At 50.3% G+C, this 14,000-nt stretch overlaps 1 protein-coding gene across 1 annotated transcript; it reads right to left on the reverse strand.

Annotated features, from left to right (window-relative positions):
- Nucleotides 1–1,466: 1,466 nt before the first annotated feature.
- LOC144677890 (steroid hormone receptor ERR2-like) lies at nt 1,467–13,624 on the reverse strand (the record flags this gene model as incomplete). Its single annotated transcript, XM_078537880.1, has 3 exons — nt 1,467–1,754; nt 11,069–11,230; nt 13,514–13,624. Coding segments are annotated over 3 exons (561 nt in total), but the record flags the coding sequence as incomplete, so codon positions are not given.
- Between the last annotated feature and the right edge of the window lie 376 nt (nt 13,625–14,000).

The raw sequence follows: 14,000 nt of genomic DNA on the forward strand, positions 1-14,000 counted from the left end.
ATGAGGGATATGGAGAGGGTGGGGAATGAGGGATATGGAGAGGGTGGGGAATGAGGGATATGGAGAGGGTGGGGAATGAGGGATATGGAGAGGGTGGGGAATGAGGGATATGGAGAGGGTGGTGAGTGAGGGGTATGGAGAGGGTGGGGAATGAGGGATATGGAGAGGGTGGGGAATGAGGGATATGGAGAGGGTGGGACTGGGGGATATGGAGAGGGTGGGGAATGAGGGATATGGAGAGGGTGGGACTGGGGGATATGGAGAGGGTGGGGAATGAGGGATATGGAGAGGGTGGGACTGGGGGATATGGAGAGGGTGGGGAATGAGGGATATGGAGAGGGTGGGGAGTGAGGGATATGGAGAGGGTGGGAAATGAGGGATATGGAGAGGGTGGGGAATGAGGGATATGGAGAGGGTGGGGAATGAGGGATATGGAGAGGGTGGGGAGTGAGGGATATGGAGAGGGTGGGGAATGAGGGATATGTGATGTACGTGGGTCGATGAGTTGGAGGGATGGAGCTGGTGGAGTTGGTTTTGAGTGGATTGGAGTTCGGTACAACCGGCCTGAATGTTAGCACTGATAAAGAAAGGAAACAATCAGAGAAAAAGAGAGAGAGAGAGGGAGAGAGAGAGGGAGAGAGAGGGAGAGAGAGGGAGAGAGAGGGAGAGAGAGGGAGTGAGAGAGGGAGAGAGAGGGAGAGAGAGGGAGAGGGGGAGAGAGAGAGGGAGAGAGAGAGGGAGAGGGGGAGAGAGAGAGAGAGAGAGAGAGAGGGAGAGAGAGGGAGAGAGAGAGGGAGAGAGAGGGAGAGCGAGAGGGAGAGAGAGAGGGAGAGGGGGAGAGAGAGGAAGAGAGAGAGGGAGAGAGAGAGGGAGAGAGAGGGAGAGAGAGAGGGAGAGAGAGGGAGAGAGAGAGGGAGAGAGAGAGACAGAGCGAGAGAGAGAGAGGGAGAGAGAGGGAGAGGGGGAGAGAGAGAGGGAGAGAGAGAGGGAGAGGGGGAGAGAGAGAGAGAGAGAGAGAGAGGGAGAGAGAGGGAGAGAGAGAGGGAGAGAGAGGGAGAGCGAGAGGGAGAGAGAGGGAGAGACAGAGAGAGAGGGAGAGAGAGGGAGAGAGAGGAAGAGACAGAGAGAGAGAGAGGGAGAGAGAGGGAGAGGGGGAGAGAAAGAGAGAGAGAGGGAGAGAGAGAGAGAGAGGGAGAGAGGGAGAGAGAGAGGGAGAGGGGGAGAGAAAGAGAGAGGGGGGGAGAGAGAGACAGAGCGAGAGAGACAGAGGGAGAGAGAGAGAGATGGATGCTGTGTGGTATGTATGATGATTTTTGCAGTTATTGATTGGTATGAGATGGGGAATATTCTCTCTAATGCACCAGATCATCGAGGTTCACTATTGGCTCCAGTGCCTCCTAAATTCAATTTGTGCTCTTTTAAATTGACATTCCTTTAAATGCTGAATATGTCTGGTGTGAGGTGACCTCTGGTAGTCAGCGTACCTGAATTAGCCAGGGCTATTGCTTTGAGCGTGACAAACTCCTCTTTCTCCACTCGCAGCTTCTTGTATTTTCGAACCAGCTGTAGGATGGCAGTGTAAAGATCGAGCAGTCCGGTCAACCGGGAATGTTCCTCATCCATAATGTAATCCTCAGCATAGACCAACTCCTCCTCATAGGGCAGTGAGCGATACACTATTCCCAGGATCAGGATCTCCATCCAGGCACATTGGAGCACACCCATCTGATCCCCCAGAGAGAGGTCGGAGAAACCTGGGCACAGAATTCAGATAAAGAGGGAGATTGAGTGAGAGTGAAGGGGGAGAGGAGGTGAGGGAGTCAAGGGCAGAGGGAGAGTGAGAGGGAGGGGGAGTGAGGGGCAGAGGGGGAGTGAGGGGGAGAGAGAGTGATGGGGAGAGGGGGAGTGAGGGGCGGGGGGAATGGGCAGGAGAGGGGGAGTGAGCAGCAGAGTGAGGGGCAGAGGGGGAGTGAGGGGCAGAGGGGGAGTGAGGGGGAGAGAGAGTGATGGGGAGAGGGGGAGTGAGGGGGAGGGAGAGTGATGGGGAGTGGGGGAGTGAGGGAGAGAGAGTGATGGGGAGAGGGGGAGTGAGGGGGAGGGAGAGTGAGGGGGAGAGGGGGAGTGAGGGGAGGGAGAGTGATGGGGAGGGAGAGTGATGGGGAGAGGGGGAGTGAGGGGGAGGGAGAGTGATGGGGAGAGGGGGGAGTGAGGGGGGTGGTCTCACCAGTGCCCTGTACCGCTGTAGCAAAACTTCCCTACTTTTATACGCCATCCCCTTTGCAATAAAGGCCAACACTCCATTTGCCTTCCTAATTAATTGCCGTACCTGCACGTTAACTTTAGTTGTGATTCATGTACCAGGAGACCCAGATCCCTCAGTACTGCAGTGTTCTGCAGTCTCCCTCCATTTAAATCATTTCTATCTTTCCTACCAAAGGGAGGATATCCATATTTTCCCACATTATAAACTATCTGTCAATTTTTTACCCACTCACTTAATCTATCTATATCTCTTTGTAGACTCTTTGTATCCTCCTCACAACTTGCTTTCCTGTCGACCTTTGTATCACCAGCTAATTTGGCTACAATACACTTGGTCCCTTCATCCCAGTCATTGATATGGATTGTAAATAGATGAGGTCCCAGCACTGATGACTGCGCCACTCCACTAGTTACAGTTTTCCAACCTGAAACTGATTAGTTTTTCCAACTCTGTTTCCTGTTAGTTAGCCAATCCTCTATCAATGCTAATATATCACCCCTGACAGCATGAGCTCTTATCTTGTGCAGTCACGTTTTCTGTGGCACCTTATCGAATGCCTTTCAGAAATCCAAGTACACCACATCTACCGATTCCCCTTTATCCAATCTGCTTATTACATCCTCAAAAAACTCTAACACATTTGTCAAAAGCAATTTCACTTTCACAAAACCATGTTGACTCTGCCTGATAGTATTATGAATTTCTAAATGTCCTACAACTACCTCCTTATTAATGGCTTCTAGCATTTTCCCTATGACAGGTGTTAAGCTAATTCCTGTTTTCTGTCTCCCGCCTTTCTTGAACAGAGGCGTTACATTTGCAGTTTGCCAATCACTGGGGCCTTTTCAGAATCTAGGGAACCTGGGAAAATTACGACCAATGCATCCACAATGCCACTTCCTTTAAGAATGGTTGTGTCTGTGCCAGCTCTTTGAAAGAGCCCTTATGGTTACTCCCACACCCCCACTTGTGTCTGTAATACTGTAACCTCCTCACCCTCGAGGATCTGTCCAACTCCCTTTGAAGACAGCTTGCTTTCCATTCTGCTACTTGCCTCCGTCTCTTCCCATTCCTTGCTCTCTGCCTCTCCATCTCTCTCTCTCTGTCTCTCTCTCTTTCTCTCTCTCCCCTTTCCCTCTCTCTTTCTCTCTCGCCCCTTTTCTCCCTGCTTCCTCTTTCTCTCTGTCTGTCTCTGTCTCTCTTTCTCTTTCCCTCTCCCTTTCTCTCATCCCACTTTTCTCCCTTCCTCTCCCTCTCTCTCTCTGTCCCTTTCTCTGCCTCTCTCTCTCTGCCTCTCTGCTTCTCTCTCTCCCTTTTCCTGTTTATCTCTATCTTTCTCCATTTCTCTATCTCTCACTCTCTCTCTGTCTCTCTCCCAGCCCTAAACTACACACTCTATTTTATATTCTTACAGTCACTATTGCAAACAGCTGTTCTATTCTATAACTAAACTCTGAGTGTCAGACAGCTGTTTCTAACGGTGAAATATTGACCAGATTAGAAACTGCAGAGACATCAAAGGAAGATCTGAGAGATGGGGAGTGAAGAAGCAGGATGGGGATGAAGACAAGGTACAGATGTTAGCTAGAATCATGAGAGGGAGTGTAGGACAAGGCTGATTGCCTGTCAGATATTCTAAGCTTTATTTCTCTCTGTAATGGCCATTGACACACTCAGCTCACACTCACCTTCCTGAACACTCTGATCTGCCATAGTGAGTGGGCTCTGGTCCTTGACGCACTCCTATCATCATCTGGCAAGGCTGGTCTCCCTTCCCCCATGTCAAATAAAGGATCTAAGAATTGCCCCTTCCCCCTGGGGAAAGTGGGGGCAGAAATGAGATATCTGGAGAATGGGGCTGAGGGCCAGTTCCTATCTCTTCCTCCCCACTTTACTGTGGGAGCAAGTCTCAACTAAAACCAATGGGGACACTGGGCTCTCCCTCTCTCTCCCTGTCTCCCTCTCTCACAATCATCTCTCTATCTCTCCCTCTGTCTCAATCACTCTCTCACTTTGTCACCATCTCTCTCTCTCTGCCTCTTCTTTCTCCCAATCTCTATCTCTCTATTTCTCCCTCTGTCTCTATCACTCCCTCTCTGCCTCTGCCTCTCTCTCTCTGTCTCTCTCTCCCAATCTCTATCACTTTCTCTCTCTCTGTCTCTGCCTCTCTCTCTACCTCCATCTCTATCTCTCTATTTCTCCCTCTGTCTCTATCACTCTCTCTCTCTTTGTCTATGTCTCTCCTTCTCTCCCAATCTCTATCTCTCCCTCTTTCTCTATCAGTTTCTCCCTCTCTCTCTCTCTCTCTGTCTGTGCTAACCCACCATTCCCACCACAATTTGTGCCTATTCGAGCAGACTGAGGTTTTTTAGAGGCACTGTGTGTGAGTTGTAAAGTTGCTGCGTGTGTGAGCAGTGGGTCAGAGACAGTCACACTGCCAGTTACTGTCCAGGCTGCGGCCTGTTCTGTGCTGAGGTAATTTAAAGATTGATGTTTTGCAGGACTCGGTGCTGGTTTTATCTGTGATATATTCCTACCCACTGGGGCACAACCCTCCAATTATTCTTATCCGATTGGATGAATGTAAACAAGCATTAATGTCTGTTAATCATCATCAGCCCAGCCATCATCAACTGGCGATCGAGACCTGCAACTGCTCCACTTTTAAAAGTCAAGTTTCATTGTTTACCATTCACAATCTTACAGGTTAACACCAGTCCCATTAGCAGCCCAAACTACTTCAGTTAAAAGTTTTCCATTGTAACTCCATCCTCTCTTGCACCTCATTTCTCAACATGTTGGATGAATTCTGCTTCTAGAACAGTCCAGCTTCAAACGCTCACTCTTTCACTGTGCCTGCTGCCTTAAAGGGGGAATTCTAATCTGGAGACCTCCAACTCTTTAATGCTTTCATTTCCCCAGCACACACAGGTCATACCAGCAAACGAACTAGGAGCAGGAGTCACTCAGCCCATCGAGACACCTCCATCATTCAATAAGATCGTGGCTGATCTGATTGTAACCTCCTGTCTATCCCGATAACCCCCCTGTTTATAAGGGATCTATCTGCCCCAGCATTGACGCTCTATGGAGCTGCTGTGACAGTGAGATGTTAGGTTTCTCTGGTCAGTGCCCCCTAGGCTGAATCTTACCGAATCTCCCACACTCACATTACAGAGGATTTACAGCACAGAAACAGGCCTTTAGCCCATTGGTTCTACACCAGTGTTAATGTTCACATGACCCTTCTCCACCTCAGCCCATATCCTTCTGTTCCACAGTGACTCACAGCAACTGCATTGAGATATTTCCCATTCGGAAAGGGTTCAATAGGTTGGATCTGGATAAACTGTTTCCACTTGTGGGGGAGTCAATAAACTACTTATATTTATATTATATTTATATTTATATTATACTTATATTTATATTATACTTATATTTATATTATACTTATATTTATATTATACTTATATTTATATTATACTTATATTTATATTGTGCCTTTAATGGAGTAAAAATGGCCCAATGTGTTACCCAGGAGAGATTGTAGAGCAAAATTAAACACCAAGCAATAAGGTGATAGATATGATGACTGGTGACAAAAGAAGGTGGTGGTGAGCTGCCTACTTGAACTGCTGCAGTCCATGTGGTGTAGGTACACCCACAGTGCTGTTAGGGAGGGAGTTCCAGGATTTTGACCCAGTGACAGTGAAGGAACGGCGATATATTTCCAAGTCAGGATGATGAGTGGCTTGGAGGGGAACTTCCAGGTGGTGGTGTTCCCATGTGTCTGCTGCCCTTGTCCTTCTAAGTGGTAGAGGTTGTGGATTTGGAAGGTGCTGTCGAACAAGCCTTGGTGGATTTGGGAGGGCTGAGGTTATGGATAGATTTGCAAACAAGGATGCAAATTTTAAAATGAAGGTGTTGTTTAACCGGGAGCCAGTGTAGATCAGTGAGTAAGGGCTGGTGGGTGAATGGGATGTGATTCAAGTTCGAACATGGGCAGCAGGGTTTTGGATAAGTTTATGAGGGTAGAATGTGGGGCAGCAGCCAGGGGTGCGTTAGAATCATCATCTCTCAGGGTAACAAGAGCGTGGGTGAGGGTTTCAGCAGCGGATGAGCTAAGGCAGGGGTGGAGTCAGGTGATGTTACAGAGGTGGAAACAGGCAGTGCTCGTGGTGGTGGATATGTGGTTGGAAACTCATCTTTGGATCAAATATCAAGCCAAATATGATTGTTGTGAAAAGCCTGGTTTGGCCTCAGACTGTTGTTAGGGGGAGGGGGATGAAGCCAATGGGAGTAATTAGAGATGGGCAATAAATGTTGGCCTTTCCAGTGAAGGTCACATCAGAGAATGTTTCTCCGTTACAGGCTTTGTGGGGGGGGTCACTCCTGCTCTCATGTAACAGTACCAGGGGTCTGAATGGCCCCTTCCTGCTCCTGTGTAATAAATAAGGAAAAGGTACAAAGCAGTTACATCCTCAAGTGGAACGAGTTTGTTGAAGATAAGAGAGTACGTTGAAAAACGGGCTCTGGAGACTGAGAGTGTCAGCCTGGATTTTTAGGCACCTGTCTCCAAAGTGACGTCACCTCCTGACTCCGAGCGGAGAACGTTACCCAGTTAAAAGGCTCAGCTGACACTGGACAGTGACCTTAATGATCATTGGTCAATGTGGCATCATGGGCACTACCCCTTATAAAGACAGACAGCAGAACGGGTGGTGAGAGTGTGCCCAGGCACAACAGGGTCACAATCTCACTGCCCTCATTTTCTACACTATAGAATGAAATAGTATTTGTCCTTGTGTGATTACTGTCATCTGTCTTTATAATCCCACGTCAGCCTGTAAATTGAATACACTAAAAAGTGACTGTTCATTCCGATAGTTAATAGCCAGCACTGACGAGCGCCTGATTTATTGAGAACTTGCACTCTTGCCAGATTTGCATTCCATTACACAGAGATTACCAGACCCTCAACACAAGGAACGAGTCTGGCCTTTGATTAGATTTGCAAATGCAATCAAACTAATAGCACAGAAAACAGGTACTAATCTAACAGCAAGCTCCATTCATCGTCATCTCCATCTCTCTGATACAAAAACCCAGATAAACTCAGAACAAAGAATAGGAGAGCAAGAGATAGAGAGATTCAGAAACAGTGACTGAGAGACAAGGACAGAAAGAGACTGAGAAAGAGAGAGAGGCAGAGAGAGACTGAGAAAGAGAGAGAGACAGAGAGAGACTGAGAAAGAGAGAGAGGCAGAGAAAGACTGAGAGAGAGAGGCAGCAAGAGACAGAGAGATAGAGAGACAAAAAGACACTGAGAAAGAGACAGAGAGATAGAGAGGCAGAGAGAGATGGAGAAAGAGAAAGAGAGGCAGAGAGACTGAGAAAGAGAGGGAGAGACAGAGAGGGCGAGAGATTGAAAACCAGAGACGGGGACAGAGAGAGAAACAGATGGTGACCGAGAGACTTGGATGGAATTTTATGGGCATTCCGGTTGGCGGAATTTTTCGGTGCTGCCAAAGTCAATGGACTTTGAATGGATTCGCTGCATTTCCCGGCCCTTCCCCCACATGATGGGACTGTAAAATCCACCTGAAGAGGGAGGAGGCAGAGAGAGATAGACGGGAAGAGACAGGGTCACAAAGAGGCTGAGAGTGACCAAGAGAGGGAAAGAGAGAGCATCTAGAAATTACCTCAGGCCACCAAATCAATTGATCCCACAGAAACTTTCCTTAGTCATTGGCCAACTGCTGCAGATCTGTCCCCATCAAACACTCCCAGGGGGCATACTCCCTGGAGTTCTGGAATGGGGTGGGTATACTTCCTCCCCAGCGTCACAGCTGCCAGTCTTCAGCCAATTCGATTCACTCCACGTGATATCAAGAAATGGCTGAAGGTACTGGATACTGCAAAGGCTGTGGGCCCTGACAATATTCCAGCAATAGTACTGAAGACTTGTGCTCCAGAACTTGCTGCGCCCCTAGCCAAGCTGTTCCAATACAGCTACAACACTGACATCTACCCGGTTACGTGGGAAATTGCCCAGGTATGTCCCGTCCACAAAAAGCAGGACAAATCCAACCCGGCCAATTACCACCCCATCAGTCTACTCTCGATCATCAGTAATGGAAGGGGTCATCAACATCACCGACGCACAGTAGCAGCAGTGTGTGTACCATCTACAAGATACACTGCAAGAATTCACCAAGACTCCTTAGACAGCACCTTCCAAACTCACGACCGCTACCATCTAGAAGGACAAGGGCAGCAGATAGATGGGAACATCACCACCTGGAAGTTCCCCTCCAAGCCACTCACCATCCTGACTTGGAAATATATCGCCGTTCCTTCACTGTCGCTGGGTCAAAATCCTGGAACTCCCTCCCTAACAGCACAGTGGGTGTACCTACACCACCCTCCCTAACAGCACTGTGGGTGTACCCACACCACATGGACTGCAGCGGTTCAAGAAGGCAGCTCACCACCACCTTCTCAAGGGCAACTAGGGATGGGCAATAAATGCTGGGCCCGGCCAGCGACACCCACACCCCGTGAATGAATAAAAAAAACGTTCTGGGAGGGGGTATACTACCTGGGGCTCTGGGAGGGGATATACTACCTGGGGCTCTGGGAGGGGGTATACTACCTGGGTCACTGGAAGGGGATATACTACCTGGGGCACTGGAAGTGGGTATAATGCCTGAGACACTGGAAGGGGGTATACTACCTGGGACACTGGAAGTGGGTATAATGCCTGAGACACTGGAAGGGGGTATACTACCTGGGGCACTGGAAGCGGGTGTACTACTTGGGGTAGTGAGCATCACACAGACAGTTCTCTGCTTCTTTCTCGAACAGAGGCCTGAACAATCCCCACCCACCACTACTCTCCTCCGTCTGGCTGAACTTGTTCTCACACTGAATAATTTCTCCTTAAACTCCTCTCACTTCCTCCAAATAAAAGGTGTGGCTATGGGTACCCGCATGGGCCCCAGCTATGCCTGTTTCTTTATGGGGTATGTGGAACATTCCTTGTTCCAGTCCTACTCCGGCCCCCTCCCACAACTCTTTCTCCGGTACATCGATGATTACTTCGGTGCTGCTTCATGCTCTCGTCGGGACCGGGAAACATTTATCAATTTTGCTTCCAATCTCCACCCCTCCATCATTTTCACATGGTCCATCTCTGGCACTTCCCTTCCCTTCCTTGACCTCTCTGTCTCAATTTCTGATGATAGACTGTCCACCAATATCCATTACAAGCCTACCGACTCCCACAGCTACCTGGACTACAGCTCCTCACACCCCGCTTCCTGTAAGGACTCCATCCCATTCTCTCAGTTCCTTCGCCTCGGTCGCATCTGTTCTGATGATGCCACTTTCAAAAACAGTTCCTCTGACATGTCTTCCTTCTTCCTTAACTGAGGTTTTCCACCCACGGTGGTTGACAGGGCCCTCAACCGTGTCCGGCCCATCTCCCGCGCATCCGCCCTCACACCTTCCTCTCCCTCCCAGAAACATGATAGGGTCCCCCTTGTCCTCACTTATCACCCCACCAGCCTCCGCATTCAAAGGATCATCCTCCGCCATTTCCGCCAACTCCAGCATGATGCCACCACCAAACACATCTTCCCTTCACCCCCCCTGGCGGCATTCCGCAGGGATCGTTCCCTCCGGGACACCCTGGTCCACTCCTCCATCACCCCCTACACCTCAACCCCCTCCCACGGCACCTTCCCATGCAACCACAGAAGATGCAACACCTGCCCCTTTACTTCCCCTCTCCTCACCGTCCAAGGGCCCAAACACTCCTTTCAAGTGAAGCAGCATTTCACTTGCACTTCCCTCAATTTAGTCTACTGCATTCGCTGCTCCCAATGCGGTTTCCTCTACATTGGAGAGACCAAACACAGACTGGGTGACCGCTTTGCACAACACCTTCGGTCTGTCCGCAAGCATTACCCAGACCTCCCTGTCACTTGCCATTTCAACACTCCACCCTGCTCTCATGCCCACATGTCCGTCCTTGGCTTGCTGCATTGTTCCAGTGAAGCTCAACGCAAACTGGAGGAACAGCACCTCATCTTCCGACTAGGCACTTTACAGCCTTCCGGACTGAATATTGAGTTCAACAATTTTAGATCATGAACTCTCTCCTCCATCCCCACCCCCTTTCCGATCCCCCCCTTTTTATCCCCTTCTTTCAATATTCATTTTCATTTTTTATTTTTATTTTTTTCCACTTATTTTTATTATTATTATTTTTATTTATTTCCATTTTTATTCATTGTTTTATCCCCACCTTTTAACCTATTTTCCCACCACTGTCCCTCCCCCCACCCACCCCTACTAGGGCCATCTGTCACTTGTTCATGTTGTTCTTTTCAGAGTGTTTACCCTGATCTGGCTATTATCACATTCTGCTTTCTATCCTTAATGTCACCATCAGCACCTCCTTTAGCCAGTACCACCACCATTAACACCCCTTTGACCTTTCATTTATGACATCTTTGGCATCTCTCCTTTGCCTCCACCTATCGCTGGCCTTCTATCCAACTTCACCTGTTCCACGCCCCTTAAACAGCATAAATTTCACCACATTTTTATTTCTCTTTAGCTCTGAAGAAGAGTCATACGGAGTCGAAACGTTAGCTCTGTCTTTCTCTCCACAAATGCTGTCAGAGCTGCTGAGTTATTCCGGCATTTTCCGTCTCAGTTTGAGGCAGTTCTCTGTGTTGTGGGTGAGGAGTCTGAGAGGACGAAGATCTTACCTGATGCTGCCAGGCTGCTCCTTACCTGGGATGTGTTTGGCCCAACCAATGATGACGACCAGCTCACGGTCAGCCAGGTCACACAGGGTGGTCAGTGCTTTGATGTCCGTCTCAGGCACTGTGGGGTCTGGCATGGCGTAAATCTTCTCAGGTTCTGCCACCAGGAGGTGAGACACGATTTTACTCACTACAGTAAAGGAGAGGGAATCAATCAGACCGGGACTAGCAAACGTGTCACTCTGCAAAGTGGTGGAGATAAACTAGAGTGAAACTCACGGCTGCCACCAAAACAATGTCACAGCCGGTCACCAATGAGGAGATCAGGAATGACAGTGAGTGTTCCACATCCATCAGGATTAACCCAGTGACCAGCTGCTGTACTGACATTGTCCTGCTGTTGGAACAGACTCCAAACAATCAAAGGTTCCCTCTACACCGTCCCCATCAAACACTCCCAGGACAGGTACAGCACGGGGTTAGATACAGAGTAAAGCTCCCTCTACACTGTCCCCGTCAAACACTCCCAGGGCAGGTACAGCACGGGGTTAGATACAGAGTAAAGCTTCTTCTACACTGTCCCCATCAAACACTCCCAGGACAGGTACAGCACGGGGTTAGATACAGAGTAAAGCTCCCTCTACACTGTCCCCATCAAACACTCCCAGGACAGGTACAGCACGGGGTTAGATACAGAGTAAATCTCCCTCTACACTGTCCCCATCAAACACTCCCAGGACAGGTACAGCACGGGGTTAGATACAGAGTAAAGCTCCCTCTACACTGTCCCTATCAAACACTCCCAGGACAGGTACAGCACGGGGTTAGATACAGAGTAAAGCTCCCTCTACACTGTCCCCATCAAACACTCCCAGGACAGGTACAGCGCGGGGTCAGGGTCGATCTGTACATTGTCACAGTTTTTTTCCTGTCGAGATGGGAGTTTTGTTCGTTATCAGCTTGTCTGCCTCGTTTCTGAATTAAGATTGAATGTTAATTCAATGGTATGGCTCCATCAGCAGGAGTTTGTGGGAGTGACGGTCAGTGGAGTGGACAGTGGTTGGTCAGTGGGTGAGTCGTGAATGGGTGGGTGGTCAGTGTGGTGGATGGTCATTGGGGTGGGGTGTCAGTGGGCTGGTCGGGAGTGGAATAGTTGGTCAGTGACTGGATGGCCCATGGGTGGGTGGTCAGTGGGTGGATGGTCATTGGATGGGTGGTCAGTGGGTGGGTGGTCAGTGGAGTGGGTGGTCAGTGGGTGGGTGGTCAGTGATGTGGGTGGTCAGTGGGTGGGCGGTCAGTGGGTGGGTGGTCAGTCCGGTGGGTGGTCAGTCCGGTGGGTGGTCAGTCCAGTGGGTGGTCTGTGGGGTGGGTGGTCTGTGGGGTGGGTGGTCTGTGGGGTGGGTGGTCAGTGGGGTGGGTGGTCAGTGGGTGGGTGGTCAGTGGGTGGGTGGTCTGTGGGGTGAGTGGTCAGTGGGTGGGTGGTCTGTGGGGTGGGTGGTCAGTGGGGTGGGTGGTCAGTGAGTGGGTGGTCAGTGGGGTGGGTGGTCAGTGGGTGGGTGGTCAGTGGGTGGGTGGTCAGTGGGTGGGTGGTCTGTGGGGTGAGTGGTCAGTGGGTGGGTGGTCTGTGGGGTGGGTGGTAAGTCCGGTGGGTGGTCAGTGGGGTGGGTGGTCTGTGGGGTGGGTGGTCAGTGGGGTGGGTGGTCAGTGGGGTGGGTGGTCAGTGGGGTGGGTGGTCTGTGGGGTGGGTGGTCAGTGGAGTGGGTGGTCAGTGCGTGGGTGGTCAGTGGAGTGGGTGGTCAGTGGGTGGGTGGTCAGTGGATGGGTGGTCAGTGGAGTGGGTGGTCAGTGGAGTGGGTGGTCAGTGGGGTGGGTGGTCAGTGGGGTGGGTGGTCAGTGCGTGGGTGGTCAGTGGAGTGGGTGGACAGCTGGTCAGTTTGTGTGGTCTGTGAGTTAGTGGCTGGGTGGAGACACTGTCAATAGGGCTTGTGGTCCAGTGGGTATTGTCCCTGCCTCCCTGTCAAAATCTCTGGGTTGAAGTCTCACTCCAGGGCCTGGTGGCCAAGGAAGGAGCACTCATAACGCAGCCAAACAGATTATCAACCTCCAAATCCTTCCACTACACCTATGGCCAGCACTAAGATTGGGAGGATCTCCTGGTCAGTCAGGAGTGTGAGGCAGCTGCAGCATAACAGCCTGGCCCATGTTAAAAGGCTCCGCAGACAAACTCTTCCCAGCAGCTCCATCGTCAGCACCTCCCTCATTTCGAGGGACTGTGAGAGAGGGAGACACTGATGGTAACAGGCAGCCTGAGAGCGGGGGAACTGAGTGGTTCATAGGTTTGTGCTGGGAGAGTCTGTCAGTGAAAGTGACTCGGCTGTTGTACAGGGTGAGAGGGGGAGACGGTCACTCCAGGATCGGATTGGTGGAGAGAGTTGATGAGTCATTGAGCTCTCCACATTACATCAATAGTTACATGGCCTCTTGGCTGGAGGGGGCAGCTGCAGAGTGAGAGACGGACTGTGCTCCACGTCCATCCGTCTCTTGTATTTCTGACGTCCTCCTCGTACACGATCGAGACGCACACCTGGAGAGAGAGAAGGAGGCAGGGAGGAGGGAGAGAGAGAGGGAGAGGCAGAAAGTGAGAGAGAGAGAGACAGAGGGTGAAGGTGATAGGGAGACAGAGGGTTAGAGAGAGGTGGGAAAGAAGAGTGGAAGGAAAAGAATAAGGGAGGAAGGGAAAGGATAAGGGGAGAACAGGATGGGGGGAAGATAAAGGGAGGAAGAGAGGGATGGAGAGAAGAAACAGAGATATAATGTGAAATGTGGGCAAATGGGGCAGGAGAGAGTATGACAAGAGTGCAATAGAGGAGAGAGAGGGAGGGAAACATAAAGACCGAGAAAGAGAGTAAAAGAGAGCATGTGAGGGAAGAAGGAGGAGGGAATGTGAGAGAGAGAGAGAG

This window comes from Cetorhinus maximus, unplaced genomic scaffold (genome assembly GCF_964194155.1).
Source record: "Cetorhinus maximus unplaced genomic scaffold, sCetMax3.hap1.1 HAP1_SCAFFOLD_3242, whole genome shotgun sequence".
Taxonomy (NCBI): domain Eukaryota; kingdom Metazoa; phylum Chordata; class Chondrichthyes; order Lamniformes; family Cetorhinidae; genus Cetorhinus; species Cetorhinus maximus.